The 21648-nt window shown below is 43.4% G+C and overlaps 1 protein-coding gene and 1 pseudogene across 1 annotated transcript; one reads left to right on the top strand and one right to left on the bottom strand.

Annotated features, from left to right (window-relative positions):
• Nucleotides 1-3143: 3143 nt before the first annotated feature.
• LOC119360867 (probable glutathione S-transferase DHAR1, cytosolic) lies at nt 3144-7490 on the bottom strand. The gene is made up of 6 exons (XM_037626339.1): nt 7333-7490; nt 7150-7240; nt 4841-4987; nt 4020-4137; nt 3630-3770; nt 3144-3538 (listed from the first exon to the last, which is right to left on the bottom strand). The coding sequence occupies exons 1-6, from the start codon at nt 7385-7387 to the stop codon at nt 3452-3454; spliced, it is 639 nt and encodes a 212-aa protein (XP_037482236.1). The 5' UTR covers nt 7388-7490; the 3' UTR covers nt 3144-3451.
• Nucleotides 7491-12659: 5169 nt separating this feature from the next.
• Nucleotides 12660-14013, top strand: LOC119350480 (annotated as a pseudogene).
• Nucleotides 14014-21648: the final 7635 nt, after the last annotated feature.

Genomic DNA, 21648 nt, shown 5'->3' with positions numbered 1-21648 from the left:
TTTTTTTGCGGGGAATCACCCCTGACATCCAGTGTTCGATTCCTTTGTGGAACGAATTTCTGGATTTTCTCGCTAAGGAAGGCTGAAAATTATAATTCCTTGTGACATTTTTTTTGTCCTTATGACATTTTTTTTTGTCGAGAAAAGATAGGGAAAAAAGACACTGGCTATTACGTCCTCGCGTCGCGACGTCCAGAAATGCGTTTTTTTTTTATGCTAGGAATGAGATTTTCATACAATCTGAAACCTCTCACATACCCAAGCCTCTATATCTGGGAAAGATTTTGCCCTCACGTTCGTCCACTTGGTTGACCGCGACGGTTAGCCCTACGGAAGGATGGTAACTACATAGCTAGCTCAAAATAGCCACGAGTAACTTCTCCTCGACTTGTTTACCAACAATTCTGAAAAATAACAAGACAAACTAACTAATCTGCCAAACAAGAATCTGAAACATAAGAGACATGGCAGACTAACAAGAGAAGATGGTCCAACTTTTAGATTGCTTGAACCCACAAAGCCGGAAGAAAATAATCCAACTGCATTCAACATCTTAGGTATCATGACATAGCTAGTACAAAAAAAACGAGAAAAATAGATCGAACCCCCAAGCTACATTCAAAATCTTTGCTGTTACTGCTCCATGGTTGATGGGTTTGCTTGCGATTTAAATGAGGCTGCCAAGTTTGTGACTAAACTACATTCCAGTTCCAGACGGTTGCGGGAGGTTCGAGGATCGGCGTTGAAGATGCCCTTAGAGAGCATGGTTGATACCGTAGCCAATAATCGATGAGGAGTTGTCATGTCATCTAGAGGCAGCCTAATAACCGGTGCGCGTACGATAGTAAATTTTAAATGTGTACTGCATTATTAATAATTGTCTCATCTTACAATCTTACAAGTGCCTCTTTTTTGGTCCACAGGGTGAGAAAATCACACCTGTAGCAAATGAAATATCATGTACTCCCTCCGGTCATTTTTACTCTGCATATTAGGTTTGACCGAAGTCAATCTCATCCAACTTTGACCAAGTTTATACAAAAAATTATAGAAATTCACATAACAACACCAATATCATTAGATTCATCTTGGAATATATTTTCATATTATATTTATTACATATTATAGATGCTAATAATTTCTAATATAAATTTGGTCAAACTTAGCAAAGTTTGATTTTCGGCAAATTCAATGTGCAGAGTAAAAAGGACCGGGGGGAGTATCTTATATCCTATTAGTAGGAATAAGAAGAAAAAAAATGTTCTTTTGTTCACATCATAGGAACTGTGATTCATCAGCACAAGAGATGGGTTCTGAAATCCTGGCAGATCGTCCTGGTTCCTCAGAAGGAAGAAAACCTTTGCATCCGGGAACAGTGACAGACCAAGCCTACCAATCAACGAACCTGAACCTTTTGCTTCTTTCTAACCGAGAATGATTAATTAGGAGCCCATCCATGGCGGTTTTGAAAAAGAACCCATCCATGGTTGAAATTTGACCCAAAAAATGGCTGAAATTGGATTTCTACATTTTTTGAAATATGTTTGTCTAAAAGGTTTGAAACTTTCGCATATTGGTCAGCAATGGTAGTTTTGATTTTACATACCTTTTTTTCATATTTTTTTTCTGGACAATTTAAATTTTTGGTTAAAATTCGGTAAAATATCCGCCTCGTGTGCCAAAACCACTTTAGAGCAACTTCAACAGATGCGCAACGCGCGGCGCGCTGAAACAAGTTTTACAGCGCCAAAATAACATGTTTTTGCGCGCAGCAAAGCGCCGGCTCCAGCGGCAGCTCCAAAATATTGCGCGCGCGAGCCGCTTCAACAGGCTGCAAAAAAAGACGCACGCGAGCAACCAGAGCACATACGAACAATATTGAAACAACATATAGATAAAATTCAACAATACAAATATCATAGTTCAACTCAACACCACAAACTAGTCTTACGATACAAAAAAATAGATAAGCTAAGGTGCAAATAAAAACTAGAAACTACTCCGAGTTGTCCTCCTCCTCGGTGGTGCTGTCCGACGTCGACAGAAACACATCATCCCACAGAGGATTGTTGTCGTCAAAGAACGACGCATGTCCCAGTTCACACTGCGATATCGCCAGTACCTTTCCCCGATGCCTGTCCGCCCGGTCCGCACGGTGCTTTGCCCTCCTCTCCGCCCAGAAGGCGTTCTCGTTGACGACGTCCTGCGGGTAGCGCTGGCGTCATTTTGCCATGGCTAGCTCGTCCGCCTCGGCGATGAGGAGGCAACATTGTCGTCTGCAGTGTTCGTGACCGTCCTTATCAGTAACTAGCCGCAACGGAGGCACGAGGTCCTGCGCCTGCTGGCACGTCCGCGCGTCGTCGAAGTTCATGTGCAAGCTTGTCCTAAAGAGGCGCCACACCGCCGCGTCATATGCGCGGCCGGCCTCGTGCACGGTCTCGAACGTCCCGAGATCGAGACGCACACCACTGGAGCGGATCTCCGCGTAGAACATGCCGGAGGGCCGGACGCGGACGCCTTGGTAGCCGAAGCTGCTCCGGGCGCGCAGCGGCATGTCAACGGCGGGGGAGTCGGCGACAGAGGAGAAGGCGTCTACGAGAAGGGCGCGGTGGTGGCGGCGGGGCGCTAGATGCGAGGAAGAAGGGGGCGGCAGGGGGAAGATGGGGGGAGGAAGCGCTCGAGTGGGTGTTTGGCCGGCTTGGGCGCGCGCGTCACGTCAAAACTGCCGCGCACGCGTGATTTTTGAACCCTGCGGCGTCTGCTGGAGCTCGAGTGGGTGTTTGGCCGGCTTGGGCGCGCGCGTCACGTCAAAACTGCCGCGCCCACGTGATTTTTGAACCCTGCGGCGTCTGCTGGAGCACGCGAAACGCCTCCGAGCGCACGATATTTACCACGGCTGTTGGAGATGCTCTTAGATAAGTGAGGGGAGCAATTACACGGATCCGGTATTGAAGTTTAATTTGTTGAAGAAGCTGGTGCTTGAATCAGCCTGATGGTCACACATCAGGTGTGGGAAGTTCAATTTGTTGAATCAAGTGAGGGGGCAATTTTCTACTTTCTACATCTCCAGTTTTAATTAATTCCCACTCCTGATGCAGAAGCCGCTGCTGCCTGCCCCATCTCACGAGTCACATCGGAGACACTGAAGAAACGGCGTACCACATCTTACTTCCTCGGAGGCGCTCCTCCACTCTCTACAGCATAACAAATCTGAATTTTACGCAGCTCCATTATTCATTCACACGAAAGAGGTTCACACCACAATACTTGCACTCCCGCTAGAACCAGACCACACACATATCACCCACACCCACACACACAAGCCAGGCAGGGCACAGTCCAGGCAGCAAGTGCACGTCTTGCGACAACCAGAGCACATCAAGGCTCGCTCGCATTATTCCAACCTAGACAGATGAGGCCCATCGGCCGGGTCTCCGAGCGGCGGGAGGGCTTACGGGTTCACTTTCGGCGCCCACCCGGCGATCAGGTTCTCCTTGGTCGCCTTGGTCTTGACGAACGACTCGCGGCTGAAGAGAGCCTGCGTGAGGGGAAAACATAGTCATGAGCCTCGGCAACTTCATCTATGGACAAAGATTTTGGAAGTGGCAAAAGAAGGTAACGTGTGTTACCTCGGTGTAGGCATGGACGCTGGTCAGGGTTTCAGGGACCTTCCAGCCCTTGAAGTGCTCCAGGGCGACCTGGAGATGGTAGAGCTTCGGAGCCAGGCTGAGATCGACAGCGGAGATGTTCGCCCCATTGATGTAGGGTCCCTGCCAGCAAAAGTTTTGTTAGATGAAGATCAGGCCAGATGTTCAGACTGAACAAACAAAGGCCCCACGTCTTGCACGATTAGGAAACGTGACAAAATGAAATTATTGCAGACAGGATGAGTGCTGAGATAGTGAAGCTAGTGAGTGCAGCTCGAATATAATGGATTGGTTGTGGAAGCATGTGTTATGTCCATTCCACTGCAGAAAGCAACTGCCACATCAACTGCGAAGACAGTTCCGCCTACTTACATGGGCCTTCAGGTGCTCTTCGAGCGCCTGCAGCTCATCAACAAGTGCCTTCTCCGAACCATCGCTGGCATCCTTGCTCTTCAAGAACGTGACAAAGGTGGAGAAGATCTTTGATCCCCTGTTTATCACAAGCCACAACCAAGTTGAGAAACCATACTCAGAACATGGTAAAAGAAATGGAGAGTGGCTACTAAACTACTTTGTTGGTGAAACAAGATGGCATCAAAACTGATTTTGTCGTTCTTTTAGTAGACAGAAATAAATCATGTTACTACAGTCATTTCACTAAGTTATCAGAATCAATTACTTGCCAGATGCTATTGTAGCCAACTCTCCTCTCTACGGATGCATAAATACCTTAATTCAGAGGAAATCATGCCCAAATTGTCCATGAAACCAACTCAAGTTTCAAATCCAAAGGCATCTAGAAGCTCTTTTTATTTTCTTTTTTAAATAGGGAAGAGAGCAAGTTTATTACTAGCACCACTAAGCTGTTAAAATAGCATAATAGACCTTGCAAGAAAAGAGAGATAAAACAATTTCTATTGTAACTAACCGCAGAAAAATGCAACTCCCTTATTACGAGATCATGCAAAAAAGTTGTCACAAAACTACTAACAATCACAATTCCCAACGCCAAAGACCTTATAAGTATATAAAACCTAGCAGCAACATGCCAAATATATCGCCGAAATGAAAGCAAATTTCTGCTTACGAGACCATATAAATAAAAAGGATCTCGAAATGCAAGAAATAGCAAAGTTTTTAAACTTCAGAGATGTGGATTTGGCAATGTGCCATCAAGGAACTTACGAACTTACACTGATGCATATTCAGCAGGGGTCACAAGTGATGGAGTTGGGTACTTCTCCTCAATGACTTGAGTGATCACATCAGAATCAGCAATCCATTTGCCATCACCACCGTTATACACAGGCACCTTGCCCTCTGGATTGATCTTCAGGAACCTGAAAGAGTCATTACAGTAGATTAGTTTAAGTTTGCAAACAGGGGTAAGCTCCACAATCTCAACACCATCGAATCCCTACAGACTCAGTCTGAAAAATGTAACACTATTTTCTTAATCAGATCACTGCCGATGCTAATGCTCCAGAATGTCATAAAAATGGTGACCAAGACTAATAACTCCGCACGTGAAAGCATGAAACATTCTGTATTTCATTTGCTCACTATATAGTTGCTTCTATTTGCCGAAAAAGAGTACGATTATGTGGCCGCAAAAGGCTGAATTTCTATTGAAGAATACTACACGTACAACACTTTGTACGATTTACAAGTCAGCAGAGCCATTCATCACGTCTGGTGTGTGGATCAGGACCTTTGGATCAGTTGTTGTACAAGGATAAAGCTAACTGTCATACGTAAAGTAGTTTCGATTTCTATTATGTTCGTCTAGACACAGTAAGGAACACTACCACGTTCATATAGACTGAAAAAGATTAACAATGCTTACAAGGAAATTGTGATTATTAAGGCAACAATCTTACAAAAGAAGGAACAACAACTGTGGGTTTGCTCCCCCACCCTGTGAAAAGCAAGGTTACAGACTGTGAAAGGCCATGCTACAAATTGAGATCCTCCTTTTGATCATTTCAACTTTTCCTTTTGATCATTTCATTTTTACAGATAAAATATAGGAAAAATGCATGCAGAACAGACCAGGCTCCTCGAAATAGTAAATGAAAGTAATTCCAAAGTGCTCAGTAAATCTGACTGACAACAAATAGAAGTTAAATGCAACACTTTGGTCATATGGTCCATTGGGGATTACGCCTAATGGCTTTAAGCTTGCAACCTAGCAAAAAGTAGGCCAGAATACTGTCCAGTATCAACCCAAAGGCTTGTTGCAAATCAAGCTACCCCAACATGCACATCTGCATAGATAAAAGCCTCAACCCCATATAAGAACTAGCAAAATGGAAATGGTAGCTGCTCTTAGATTTTTTTTCAATGCCAATCAAATGCACAATGTTTTATTTGCTTCATAGGAAAATCCTAGTTAAATGTATCATGCAGCACTCGTTGTTGCAGAATAATGTCTGTAATGCTTTAATGCCCAAGAAGTTGCAATAGTTGGCAATTCATCTTGGCACATTTGGCCCATAAAAAATTCAAGTTAAGCATTTCAATTACCCTATATTAGCTACTGTTAGTTAGTTCTAATTTTCTAATTCTTCCGAGCTTATGCCTGGACAGTGCAAATGCATTGGGTAAATCACCTTCAAGATGTAGCCCACTAGTCAGACCAGAAATTCATCCTATAAACTCTGTTCTTCTGAAGTGAGATCGAAATACTGAACCCCTTGTGCAGAAGTAAACCAAAGAGTTTTTCTAATTCCTTTTTACCATCTGAACCCCTTGTGCAGCAGCTAATCAAGAGGTTTTCTGATTCTTTTTTATGAAAATTACTAGATAGATATTTAACTGTGTCTCTGATTTTATCTCGAAATATGTTACGGTAACTTTCAGTTCTAGCACATTCTGCATGTACACCCAACTCCAGTCCAGGGCCACACATTCTGCACTAGATAGGCCAAATCTGTCACATCACAGCAGGCATCTAAGCGACGCATAAGCCTCACCCATGGTGACCACAAGAAAATTCCAAGTCCCGCACTGCTGTGCTTCATCATAGATAAAATTCATCCTGTAAATCTGTTTCTATGGAACAAGATGGAAATACTGAACTCTTGTGCAGAAGTAAACCATGAGAATTTCTAGTTATTTTTTATCGAAATGCTGAACCCCCTGTGCAGCAGTAAACCAAGAGATTTTCTAGTAATTTTTTTTATCAAAGTTGCCAGAGAGATATTTAACTATGTCTCTGGTTTTTATCTTCAGCTACCTTACGGTAACAACTTTCAGTTCTTAACGCATTATCCATTTACACCCAATTCCAGGGCTACATCCCCCCTGTATCTACAAAATCTGCCACATCATAGAAGGCATCTAAGCGACACGCAGGCCTCACACATAGCAACTAAGTACGATAAAATTCCCAGTCCCACACTGCTCTGCTTCACCCAACGCGAACAAACTAGTAACGACTTAAGGAATTTTGGTGGCGTGAAACTGAAATTCTAGTGGGGAGGGAGGGGGAGGGGCGGACCAGTCGGGCTTGTTGCTGACGTCGATGAGCTTCATCTGGTAGGGCACCTTCTTCTCCTCCAGCGTGAGCAGCACCCTCTGGGAGAAGGGACCTGGACACCCCACCAAAACCAAAATCAGTTAGGGTAGGGCTCCGCCGCGGAATCGACCCGGCGAGGAAGCACGGAAGGGAAGGGGGACTCACAGTCGCCGAGCGTGTCGGGGTGGCCGACGGCGGCCTTGACGCAGACCTCGGTCATGTTGGCGGCGACGGCGGCGTCGGGGAGTCCGGTTAACAGCACCAGCAGCAGGAAAGCGGAGAGGGCGAGCGCGGTCGATCTGCGGCGAGGCTTGGGCGCGCCAGTATTTATGAGGGGGTGGTGCGAGCAGGTCTCGCCGGAGGTAGCGGCGCGTGAGGGACGTCACCCTGCCATGCGGGCCCGCGTGGCGGTGGTTGTCCGGGTTCTGGAGACTTCCGGAGCCGGGACCGGACCGGACCGGACCGGCCGGGTCGGTGGAGGTTGAGGAGGAGTGGTGAAGCACGGGAGGGTGAGCATGGGCGGTTCACTGGATTGTTTTTTTTTTTCTGAGGGGGCTATAGGTTATTTATATAGCGCGCGCGTGGACCGCGTGGGGGGTATGATTTGGACCGGCCTTGCTGCTTTCGGCCGGTTAAAAGCGCGACGCATTTAGCCGTTTAGCCGTACCAGATGGGATCGACTGGACCCGCTGCTATGCGATGCAATCAGTGTGTGTGTGCCGCACGCAGGCTGGTGGGGGGTACGGTACAGGGTACCCGTGGCCGGCTCCACCGGCGGCAAACCCACCATGTGTTTGTCCATGTGCGTCGTGCCCACCACCACCGAGAACGCATCAGGTGCGCCCACAACACTGCACGTGTGGTGCTACCGATGCACCAGATACCCGTGTAAGACTTTAAAAAATATATGTTCCGTGAATGTGCTATTTTTTTCTTGTGGACATGTAAAGAGGATGTGGACCATCACGGGTTCCAGCATGGGTCGTGAAGCGCTGCGCAACGGCGAACGTGAGAAAAGAGGGCCTGGCTGGCCAGCCCATTTCGCTTGGTGCCTTCGCGAACCTCCAAGACCTTAAAAAAAATCTCTATCTCCACTACTTAAACGCATCCCCATAGGGAAACTTAAACTCCTACAACTGGACATAGCAAATTTAGTTTCCTATATGTTCATGGGCGCATCTAAATAATGTCAGGCATCCACGGTCGTCCCCTTCACACCGAAACCTCCGATTCAATATAATCTCATGAGACATAGATCAACATAAGAAAGATAAGCTCAACACGTAGCATTCATACCATCGGACGTAGCAAGTTCACAACATAATATAGTACGATAGCTGATACAAACTACGACTAGATAGGAGTACATAAGGACAACTTTCACCACTTCTCTGCGTGACCAATTCCCTTGTCACCTACGAAGCAACGGTAGTAGGCGAAGTCACCGTGGATGGAGGTGTCAAAGGAGTCGGACCAGGAAGGGAGCTCGGTCAAAAGACAAACATAATTATAACCATTGAGTTTTCTTTCAGCATGAAAAGATCTACTACACACATAATTAACCTCGCTTGCACATGCCAAAAATCACCTGCCTGTGTGCCAATCTTCAAATGAGCTCGTCCCACCCCATGAAACCTTGGTGGAAATGCGGTGGCGACGCTTCAGGGGCATGAAAGGAATGAAACAAATTCCATAGAAAAGAAATAAGAAAAAACCCACCAAGATCGGTTCATATCTAGATCCCCAGCTTCGACATCAAAACTCCTTCGCAATTTACAACCATTCCCGCAAGGACTGCAAGAAACGGGAGACACAAAGGGAAACGTTTGGAGCTGTTTTGACCGCCGGGGGAAATGGCCCGCGCCTTCAATTTTGCCACGTGGACCCGACAGGTGGGGCCGAGCGGTCAGAAAACGAGTTAAAACAAGCAAAATCGCTAAGTCAGTACTCCCTCCGTTTCTTTTTAGACTGCATATAAGATTTGGTCAAAGTCAAACTTTGTTAACTTTGACTAAGTTTATAAAAAAAAATATCAAGATTCACAATATAAAATCAATATATTACCAGATGCATCATGAAATGTATTTTCATACTTTATAGTTATAGTATTATAGATGTTTATATTTTTCGATATAAATTTGGTCAAATATCGTGTAGTTTGACTTTGACCAAATCTTATATGCAGAGTAAAAAGAAACGGAGGGAATACAATCAGTTAGACACCAGCCTAAAAACAGTGTTTTTTTTTTAAATCTTAACAAGCTAGGATGGCTCCTGCCAACCTAGCAAAATGTGATTGTTTTCTACTTTCTCCGTTCTTAAATATTTGTCTTTTCTAGATATTTCAATAAGTGACTACATATGAAGCAAAATGAGTAAATCTACACTCTAAAATATGTCTATATACATCCGTATGTGATAGTCCATTTGAAATCTCTAAAAAGACAAATATTTTGGAACGGAGGGAGTAGCAAATATGTTTCTACTCCCTCTGTTCCTAAATATTTGTCTTTCTAGACATTTCAAATGACTACTACATACAGATGTATGTAGACATATTTTAGAGTGTAGATTCACTCATTTTGCTCCGTATGTAGTCACTTGTTGAAATGCCTAGAAAGACAAGTATTTAGGAACGGAGGGAGTATAATTTACTGTACCGTGCATCTACTATCTATTACCACTATAAAAGGAAGAGAAGGGCAGATCCAAACAATCACATTCATCCATCGTCAAAATCTAATGACCCTTAATCATTCTGTGTTTAACGCTATCAACCACGCAATAAGCCACGGTCTATCGATGCCCTGCACCCACTCGCACGACCTCCTCCTTCTCCCGCATGACCTCCTCCTCCTCCCGCAGCCGCGTCGTTCGCCTCCCGCCGTCGCGCTCTTCACCACCTCCTCGCGCCGTCGGAGCCACGGGAAGCGGCCGCGGGTCGCCGGGAGCCTCCCCAGCCGCACGGCCTCCTCCTCCTCCCCAGCCGCGGCTCGTCGGGAGCCTCCCCTGCCGCCGGAGCAGCCCCGCCGTAGCTTGGCCGCCGCCACTCCACCTCCACCACTCGCCCCCGCCGCGGGAGCCGCCTTGGGACAGCCGGAGCCGCCGTGGGCGTGAGCTGCCGTCCCGTCCATCCTCTCCCACCTCCCGCCCATCCCGCCCTCCGCTCACCGATCCTCTTCTCCGCCGCCCGCCTTCCTCTGCTCCTCCTCTGCCGCCGACGATCTCATCCGAGCCAGTAAGTTTTCTTTACATTCAAGTGTGCATTGTTTGAACAACATGTTTGTGGTTCTGTTCTTTCCACACAAGATAATCTGTTACATACATGATCCTTCTGGCTATGATTATTTTAGTGCATACATACATGATCCTTCCACACAGCAGGAACAATTATTCTGGAACAATTGCCGTATGTGAATTATCATGACCCAACGCCAATGCCACACTCAGCGCTAAAAGGGTTACAGTTTATGAGGACATATTGAATTAGTGAGGATTTCAGAAATTTGTAGTCCAAGCAACTCATACATTTGAAGTTTTGTTGCTTACCTTCCCATCCCATTTTGTGCTATGCTCCTGAAGTTCCTAACTACAGGAAAAGGAGGCCAAAGTTTTGCTATATGGGTTATCCAAAATAGTATCGGCAGTGATGTTTTGTTTTGTCACAACTACTCAAATATATAATCTAAATAATCTAAATATATAATCTGCACATTGTAGTTTGAGTTAAAGAATACCACATTGTAGTTTCAATTAAAAAAAAAACCCACGTGTTTTGTTGTTTCAAGAGATTGAGTCATGGGTTGTGAGCAAGCATTATATATTGACATGAAAGGTAGATCTATTTAGATCATGAAGGTTTGCGCACTGTGATGCAAAGGCCGTATGCATCGACAAGGTGAAGGTGGGAAGGTGGGGCTTACCGGGATGGGTTGAGAGGAGGCAGTGGAGAGAGGAAATGGGAGAGGCGGATGGTGAATATAGGATGTTGATAGAATAGATGAATTTGCGCGTGCAGGTTATCTGTTCCAAGGTCTGCTCGGGGTATGCAGCCTTGTTGGAACTACTGGAGTTGGAATCTTCAAAATTTGAGTTTAATCCTTTCTAATCAATGAATGTTATTGATGGAATTTTCCAACTTTGTTCTCGACTATATGGAACCTCTTGCTACTAAATTGAAGTACCAATCATGGCTCTTGGGTCTTCTGTACATGTATGTGTACATTACTTACTAATGGTATATGCACTAGACCTTTCTGTATAGGATGACCCATTTCCAGGCATAGGCATACAAAGGTTTCAATTTTGAAATTTGGCAGGCTTAATTAAAGAATTCAATTTCCTCCTATTTTTATATGAACAATGTATGTGCCTCTTAGAAGATGTCTTTCTATTCATACAAAGTACTATTTTGTGTGTGTCATGCATAGCCAAGACAACCTAACTATCTGATCTTTGGGATGCTAATTTGTGCACACACAATAAAAACCAGCAGCAACGACAATGATTCCTGTAAAGATCAATACCTGCTACATCTTCATTGTTTCCTTTGATAATGAATTCTTGCTACAGCTGCAGTGGATCCTGTGATGCATTGCGAGGCCTGCAACAGCTTCAATTTTTAACATTTTTAGTTTTAGTCCAGCAATGAAACGCATGTTTCTATCTAAAATTTTCTTCCTCTGTTGATCACCAGGTTCCTGAAGCATTGTATTTCCAGTTAAAGGATGTAGTGATGTTACAGAGGAGCGCGCGGCTGGCCGGCCTATGTGATGTTCCTGCCTGCGGCTGCCACCAGGCTGTGCATGCGGCTTGCTTTGTTCAGGTCCTCTCAATTTCAGGAGAGGAAGTGAACTCGATTAATACTGTCAATTTTGGAAGCATTTTTTGTGATTCTGGTTCAGCATGGATAATGCTGTTTAGGACTGTAAACATTGTCATGGTTAATTTTAGTTGCTAGATGGAAAAGCAGTGCTACAAATTTTAGAACTAGGACGTCGTTTTCCACGGTTCTACCAAGTTATTTGCATTGTACAGTCACAGTTCTAAGCTTAATCTTATTAGTTCTGTAGCATTGCAGATCAGTGTCTTTTTTCCTAGCAGATCAATACCTTTGGTCGGATTTAGCTTATTTGATAGTGAACAAAACATAAATGGTGTGAATATAACGAATAATTACGCGGTGTGACCTATCAAAACTATTAATGTGAATTTTTCAGTTCTCATTTTTACACCTTTTATTCTTCCCTTGAGATCCACTGTTTGCTCTTCTAACAGTATAATACTAGCTGTGCACTTGCAGCCCCTTTCAGTTGAGCTGGGTCCTGGTATCCTCGGGAACATTTTTTAGGGAATCCAGGTAAGCTCAGCATGATAAATTGATAATCAGTCCATTCCGTTGATTTACTCTTTATCTGTGTCACTTGTCACAACCTCGTTCCTGTTAAATTTGAAGCGCCCACTAAAAACTATTGCTATTAGATCTAAAGACGATGCACTCTGGGAATTTAAGTGAAAAAAGTTGGGTAATGCATTTAGCATATTTTAACTGTGAACGAGGGACATTCCTGTTAATATTTGGAAGGCCCTCTAAAATATCTCCTTTTATTATTTGCTTCAGCTGTTGGAGATGTTCTCGTAGTCGGAGATCTATATGATGTAAGTTCTTATGATGTTGAATTTTCTTTTATGGATATTACTGTACAGAGGATAGCAGCTTTGGGCCTGTGTGCACATGCTAATGTTCGCTGACTCTATTGTAGACTGTCTTCGAGAACAATTTGATGAACCACAGTGTCGCCCTTCCACCTGGTTCTATGGGGAAAGTAAATTACGTCGCTTCAGCTGTTCAATACAGCCTATAGGTTAGTGGAAGCTATCACTTTATTCCAATTTCTAATTTATCTGCATGTGTTCTACCCATGCTTAACTTTATTTGAAACACTACTCTTGTCATGTATGCAGGATACAGTGCTAGAGTTAGAATTTCAGGGCATGAAAAAGCAATTTACTATGCTTCAGGTAAGAAAGTTATTTCATACAACTCTTTTTAGGAAAGTTGGTACTCCCTCTGTAACTTCTTATAAGATCTTTTAGAGTCCATGATAGTGTCAAAAAACGTTTTATTTTAAATTACAGAGGCAGTAGCTTATTGTGTTGAACTTATTGAACAACAGTCATGGCATGTGTGTACACCAAGACCTGTTGCATCAAAGCTTTTTGCGGATACACCTCTTCTTACAGGACAACTTTGTGTACAACTTATCTTTAGCTTCAATTTCCATAATAAAATGTGTTCTTTTGTTTTATCATCATGGTTTCTCTTCTTACGTAACCAAACATTCTCAGATGTTAGTTTCTTATTGCCCTCTGAGTCCATTAAATCTTAGTCTTATCTATTTTGTGATGGTTCCAGCGTGTGCTTGATGCATCCCTTGGTTCTTGGAGGAACATGTGCTATTCCTGGTGCTTTTGGTCGTGGAAAAACTGTTATTAGTCAGGCACTTTCCAAGGTGATCACTAATTCTCCATTCTTTACTGCCCTGATGTAATAGCTCCAGAGAATTGCTCCTTCCATATATTTCTTGGTGGCATCTCTATACTGACTGTTGAGTTTAACAATCTCTGTAGTACTCCAGTTCTGAAGCTGTGGTTTATGTGAGATGTGGTGAAAGGACAAATGAGATGGCTGGGGTTCTCATGGACTTGCCCCAATTGACAATGACGTTGCTCAACGGACGTGAAGAGTTTGTCATGAAGAGAACAACATTGGTTTCTAACGCGTCTAACATGCCCATCGCTGCTCATGAAGCCTCCATTTATACAGGTAAAGGTGTAATGCCTTGATAGCCGTGGAAGTAAAAGGGATTTATTGATCAAGCTGGCTGCTACCTCTTGAGCACTGCGTTGGTTTTCCCTTGAAGAGAAAAAGGGTGATGCAACAAAGTAGCGTAAGTATTTCCCTCAGTTTTTGAGAACCAAGGTATCACTTTAGTAGAGGCTACGCGCGAGTCCCTCGCACCTATACAAAACAAATAAATCCTCGCAACCAACGCGATAAGGGGTTGTCAATCCCTACACGGTTACTTACGAGAGTGAGATCTGATAGATATGATAAGATAATATTTTTGGTATTTTTATGATAAAGATGCAAAGTAAAATAAAAGGCAATGAAAATAACTAAGTATTGGAAGATTAATATGATGAAGATAGACCCGGGGGCCATAGGTTTCACTAGTGGTTTCTCTCAAGAGCATAGGTATTTTATGGTGGGTGAACAAATTACTGTTGAGCAATTGACAGAATTGAGTATAGTGTTGGGTAACATAGTAATTTTAAAAAAAATTCTACGCACACGCAAGATCATGGTGATGCATAGCAATGAGAGGGGAGAGTGTGATCTACGTACCCTTGTAGATCGACAACGGAAGCGTTAGCACAACGTGGTTGATGTAGTCGTACGTCTTCACGGCCCGACCGATCAAGCACCGAAACTACGGCACCTCCGAGTTCTAGCACACGTTCAGCTCGATGACGATCCCCGGACTCCGATCCAGCAAAGTGTCGGGGAAGAGTTCCGTCAGCACGACGATGTGGTGACGATCTTGATGTACTACTGTCGCAGGGCTTCGCCTAAGCTCCGCTACAATATTATCGACGACTATGGTGGAAGGGGGCACCGCACACGGCTAAGAATATGATCACGTGGATCAACTTGTGTCCCTAGGGGTGCCCTCTGCCTCCGTATATAAAGGATCAAAGGGGGGGGTGGCCGGCCAGGAGAGGGCGCGCCAGGAGGAGTCCTACTCCCTCCGGGAGTAGGATTCCCCCCTTTTCTATTTCTATTCGGACTAGGGGGGAGGGGCGTGCAGCCCATCCCTGGCCACCTCTCCTCTCTTCCACTACGGCCCACTAAGGCCCATATACCTCCCGGGGGGTTTCGGTAACCTCCCGGTACTCCGGTAAAATCCCGATTTCACCCGGAACACTTCCGATATCCAAATATAGGCTTTCAATATATCAATCTTTATGTCTCGACCATTTCGAGACTTCTCGTCATGTCCCCGATCCTATCCGGGACTCCGAACTCCTTCGGTACATCAAAACTCATAAACTCATAATATAACTGTCATCGAAACATTAAGCGTGCGGACCCTACGGGTTCGAGAACAATGTAGACATGACCGAGACACGTCTCCGGTCAATAACCAATAGCGGAACCTGGATGCTCATATTGGCTCCTACATATTCTACGAAGATCTTTATCGGTCAGACCGCATAACAACATACGTTGTTCCCTTTGTCATCGGTATGTTACTTGCCCGAGATTCAATCGTCGGTATCTTAATACCTAGTTCAATTTCGTTACCGGCAAGTCTCTTTACTCGTTCCTTAATACATCATCTCATAACTAACTCATTAGTTGCAATGCTTGCAAGGCTTATGTGATGTGTATTACCGAGAGGGCCCAGAGATACCTCTCCGACAATCGGAGTGACAAATCCTAATCTCGAAATACGCCAACCCAACATGTACCTTTGGAGACACCTGTAGAGCACCTTTATAATCACCCAGTTACGTTGTGACGTTTGGTAGCACACAAAGTGTTCCTCCGACAAACGGGAGTTGCATAATCTCATAGTCATAGGAACATGTATAAGTCATGAAGAAAGCAATAGCAACATACTAAACGATCGGGTGCTAAGCTAATGGAATGGGTCATGTCAATCAGATCATTCACCTAATGATGTGATCCCGTTAATCAAATAACAACTCTTTGTCCATGGTTAGGAAACATAACCATCTTTGATTAACGAGCTAGTCTAGTAGAGGCATACTAGTGACACTCTGTTTGTCTATGTATTCACACGTGTATTATGTTTCCGGTTAATACAATTTTAGCATGAATAATAAACATTTATCATGATATAAGGAAATAAATAATAACTTTATTATTGCCTCTAGGGCATATTTCCTTCAGTCTCCCACTTGCACTAGAGTCAATAATCTAGATCACATCGCCATGTGATTTAACATCAATAGTTCACATCTTTATGTGATTGGTTCACATCTCCATGTGACTAACACCCAAAGGGTTTACTAGATTCAATAATCTAGTTCACATCGCTATGTGATTAAGACCCAAAAAGTGATCATGTTTTGCTTGTGAGAGAAGTTTAGTCAACGGGTCTGCCACATTCAGATCCGCATGTATTTTGCAAATTTCTATGTCAACAATGCTCTGCATGGAGCTACTCTAGCTAATTTCTCCCACTTTCAATATGTATCCAGATTGAGACTTAGAGTCATCTGGATCAGTGTCAAAACTTGCATCGACGTAACCCTTTACGACGAACCTTTTGTCACCTCCGTAATCGAGAAACATATCCTTATTCCAGTAAGGATAATTTTGACCGCTGTCCATTGATCTACTCCTAGATCACTATTGTACTCCCTCTCTTAACATAGTGTATGGTATACAATAGATTTGGTACACAGTATGGCATACTTTATAGAACCTATGACTGAGGCATAGGGAATGACTTTCATTCTCTTTCTATCTTCTGCCGTGGTCGGGCTTTGCGTCTTACTCAACTTCACACCTTGTAACACAGGGAAGAACTCTTTCTTTGACTGCTTCATTTTGAACTACTTCAAAATCTTGTCAAGGTTTGTACTTATTGAAAAAAACTTATCAAGCGTCTTGATCTATCTCTATAGATCTTGATGCTCAATATGTAAGCAGCTTCACCGAGGTCTTTCTTTGAAAAACTCCTTTCAAACACTCCTTTATGCTTTGCAGAATAATTCTACATTATCTCTGATCAACAATATGTCATTCACATATACTTAACAGAAATGCTGTAGTGCTCCCACTCACTTTCTAGTAAATACAAGCTTCACCGCAAGTCTGTATAAAACTATATGCTTTGATCAACTTATCAAAGCGTATATTCCAACTCCGAGATGCTTGCACCAGTCCATAAATGGATCGCTGGAGCTTGCATATTTTGTTAGCACCTTTAGGATTGACAAAACCTTCTTGTTGCATCACATACAACTCTTCTTTAATAAATCCATTAAGGAATGCAGTTTTGTTTATCCATTTGCCAGATTTCATAAAATGCGGCAATTGCTAACATGATTCGGACAGACTTAAGGATAGATACGAGTGAGAAACTCTCATCGTAGTCAACACCTTGAACTTGTCGAAAACTTTTGTGACAATTCTAGCTTTGTAGATAGTAACACTACTATCAGTGTCCGTCTTCCTCTTGAAGATCTATTTATTATCAATGGCTTGCCGATCATCGGGCAAGTCCACCAAAGTCCAACTTTGTTCTCATACATGGATCCTATCTCAGATTTCATGGCCTCAAGCCATTTATCGGAATCTGGGCTCATCATCGCTTCCTCATAGTTCGTAGGTTCGTCATGGTCAAGTAACATGACCTCCAGAATAGGATTACCGTACCACTCTGGTGCGGATCTCACTCTGGTTGACCTACGAGGTTTGGTAGTAACTTGATCCGAAGTTACATCATCATCATTATCTTCCTCACTAATTGGTGCAGGAGTCACAGGAACAGATTTCTGTGATGAACTACTTTCCAATTATGGAGCAGGTACAGTTACCTCATCAAGTTCTACTTCCTCCCACTCACTTCTTTCGAGAGAAACTCCTCTAGAAAGGATCCATTCTTAGCAACGAATGTCTTGCCTTCGGATCTGTGATAGAAGGTGTACCCAACTGTCTCCTTTGGGTATCCTATGAAGATATATTTTTCCGATTTAGGTTTGAGCTTATTAGGATGAAACTTTTTCATATAAGCATCGCAACCCCAAACTTTAAGAAATGACAACTTTGGTTTCTTGCCAAACCACAGTTCATAAGGCGTCGTCTCAATGGATTTTGATGGTGCCCTATTTAACGTGAATGCAGCTGTCTCTAATGCATGACCCCAAAACGATAGTGGTAAATCGGTAAGAAACATCATAAATTGTACTATATCCAATAAAGTACGGTTATGATGTTCGGACACACCATTATGCTGTGGTGTTCCAGGTGGCATGAATTTGTGAAACTATTCCACATTGTTTTAATTGAAGACCAAACTCATAACTCAAATATTCGTCTCCGCGATTAGATCGTGGAAACCTTATCTTCTTGTCACGATGATTTTCCACTTCACTCTGAAATTCTTTGAACTGTTCAAATGTTTCAGACTTATGTTTCATCAAGTAGATATCCCCATATCTGCTCAAATCATCTGTGAAGGTCAGAAAATAATGATACCTGCTGCAAGCCTTAATATTCATCGGACCACATACATCAGTATGTATGATTTCCAACAAATCTGTTGCTTGCTTCATTGTTCCGGAGAACGGCGTTTTAGTCATCTTGCCCATAAGGGATGGTTCGCAAGAATCAAGTGATTCATAATCAAGTGATTCTAAAAGCCCATCAGCATGGAGTTTCTTCATGCGCTTTACACCAATATGACCTAAACGGCAGTGCCACAAATAAGTTGCGCTATCATTATTAACTTTGCATCTTTTGGTTTCAATATTATGAATATGTGTATCACTATGATCGAGATCCAATGAACTTGTTTCATTGGGTGTATGACCATCGAAGGTTTTATTCATGTAAACAGAACAACAATTATTCTCTGATTTTAATGAATAACCGTATTGCAATAAACATGATCAAATCATATTCATGCTCAACGCAAAAACCAAATAACACTTATTTAGGTTCAACACTAATCCCGAAAGTATAGGGGAGTGTGCGATGATGATCATATCAATCTTGGAACTACTTCCAACACACATCGTCACTTCACCCTTAACTAGTCTCTGTTTATTCTGCAACTCCTGTTTCAAGTTACTACTCTTAGCAACTGAACCAGTATCAAATACCGAGGGGTTGCTATAAACACTAGTAAAGCACACATCAATAACATGTATATCCAATATACCTTTGTTCACTTTGTCATCCTTCTTATCCACCAAATACTTGGGGTAGTTCCGCTTCCAGTGACCAGTCCCTTTGCAGCAGAAGCACTTAGTCTCAGGCTTAGGTCCAGACTTGGGCTTCTTCACTTGAGTAGCAACTCGCTTGTCGTTCTTCTTAAAGTTCCCCTTCTTCCCTTTGCCCTTTTCTTGAAACTAGTGGTCTTGTCAACCATCAACACTTGATGTTTTTCTTGATTTCTCCCTTCGTTGATTTCAGCATCACGAAGAGCTTGGGAATCGTTTCTGTTATCCCTTGCATATTATAGTTCATCACGAAGTTCTACTAACTTGGTGATGGTGACTAGAGAATTCTGTCAATCACTATCTTATCTGGAAGATTAACTCCCACTTGATTCAAGCAATTGTAGTACCCAGACAATCTGAGCACATGCTCACTAATTGAGCGATTCTCCTCCATCTTTTAGCTATAGAACTTGTTGGAGACTTCATATCTCTCAACTCGGGTATTTGCTTGAAATATTAACTTCAACTTCTGGAACATCTCATATGCTCCATGACGTTCAAAACGTCTTTGAAGTCCCGATTCTAAGCCGTTAAGCATGGTGCACTTACACTATCAAGTAGTCATCATATTGAGCTAGGCAAACGTTCATAACGTCTGCATCTGCTCCTGCAATAGGTCTGTCACCTAGCGGTGCATCAAGGACATAATTCTTCTGTGCAGCAATGAGGATAAACCTCAGATCACGGATTCAATCCGCATCATTGCTACTAACATCTTTCAACACAATTTTCTCTAGGAACATATCAAAATAAACATATGAAAGCAACAACGCCAGCTATTGATCTACAATATAGATATGCTAATACTACCAGGACTAAGTTCATGATAAATTAAAGTTCAATTAATCATATTACTTAAGAACTCCCACTTAGATAGACATCCCTCTAATCTTCTAAGTGATCACATGATCCATATCAACTAAACCATGTACGATCATCACGTGAGATGGAGTAGTTTCAATAGTGAACATCACTATGTTGATCATATCTACTATATGATTCATGCTCGACCTTTCGGTCTCCGTGTTCCGAGGCCATATCTGTATATGCTTGGCTCGTCAAGTATAACCTGGGTATTCCGCGTGTGCAACTGTTTTGCACCCGTTGTATTTGAACGTAGAGCCTATCACACCCGATCATCACATGGTGTCTCAGCACGAAGAACTTTCGCAACAGTGCATACTCAGGGAGGACACTTCTTGATAATTAGTGAGAGATCATCTTAAAATGCTACCGTCAATCAAAGCAAGATAAGATGCATAAAAGATAAACATCACATGCAATCAATATAAGTGATATGATATGGCCATCATCATCTTGTGCTTGTGATCTCCATCTTCGAAGCACCGTCATGACCACCATCGTCACCGGCGCGACACCTTGATATCCATCATAGCATCGTTGTTGTCTCGCCAATCTTATGCTTCTACGACTATCGCTACCGCTTAGTGATAAAGTAAAGCATTACAGGGCGATTGCATTGCATACAATAAAGCGACAACCATATGGCTCCTGCCAGTTGCCGATAACTCGGTTACAAAACATGATCATCTCATACAATAAAATTTAGCATCATGTCTTGACCATATCACATCACAACATGCCCTGCAAAAACAAGTTAGACGTCCTCTACTTTGTTGTTGCAAGTTTTACGTGGCTGCTACGGGCTTAAGCAAGAACCAATCTTACCTATGCATCAAAACCACAATGATAGTTTGTCAAGTTGGTGTTGTTTTAACCTTCACAAGGACCGGGCGTAGCCACACTCGGTTCAACTAAAGTTGGAGAAACTGTCAACCGCTAGCCACCTTTGTGCAAAGCACATCGGGAGAACCGGTCTCGCGTAAGCGTACGCGTAATGTCGGTCCGGGCCGCTTCGTCCAACAATACCGCCGAACCAAAGTATGACATGCTGGTAAGCAGTATGACTTATATCGCCCACAACTCACTTGTGTTCTGCTCGTGCAAATAACATCAACACATAAAACCTAGGCTCGGATGCCACTGTTGGGTAACGTAGTAATTTCAAAAAAATTCCTACGCACACGCAAGATCATGGTGATGCATAGCAACGAGAGGGGAGAGTGTGATCTACGTACCCTTGTACATCGACAACGGAAGCTTTAGCACAACGTGGTTGATGTAGTCGTACGTCTTCACGACCTGACCGATCAAGCACCGAAACTACGGCACCTCCGAGTTCTAGCACACGTTCAGCTTGATGACGATCCCCGGACTCCGATCCAGCAAAGTGTCGGGGAAGAGTTCCGTCAGCACGATGACGTGGTGACGATCTTGATGTACTACCGTCGCAGGGCTTCGCCTAAGCTCCGCTACAATATTATCGAGGACTATGGTGGAAGTGGGCACCGCACACGGCTAAGAATATGATCACATGGATCAACTTGTGTCCCTAGGGGTGCCCTCTACCTCCGTATA

Source organism: Triticum dicoccoides, chromosome 1A, assembly GCF_002162155.2.
Source record: "Triticum dicoccoides isolate Atlit2015 ecotype Zavitan chromosome 1A, WEW_v2.0, whole genome shotgun sequence".
Classification (NCBI taxonomy): Eukaryota; Viridiplantae; Streptophyta; class Magnoliopsida; order Poales; family Poaceae; genus Triticum; species Triticum dicoccoides.
The sequence above is the reverse complement of the archived record's forward strand: the minus strand, read 5'-3'. Positions and strand labels throughout refer to the sequence as shown.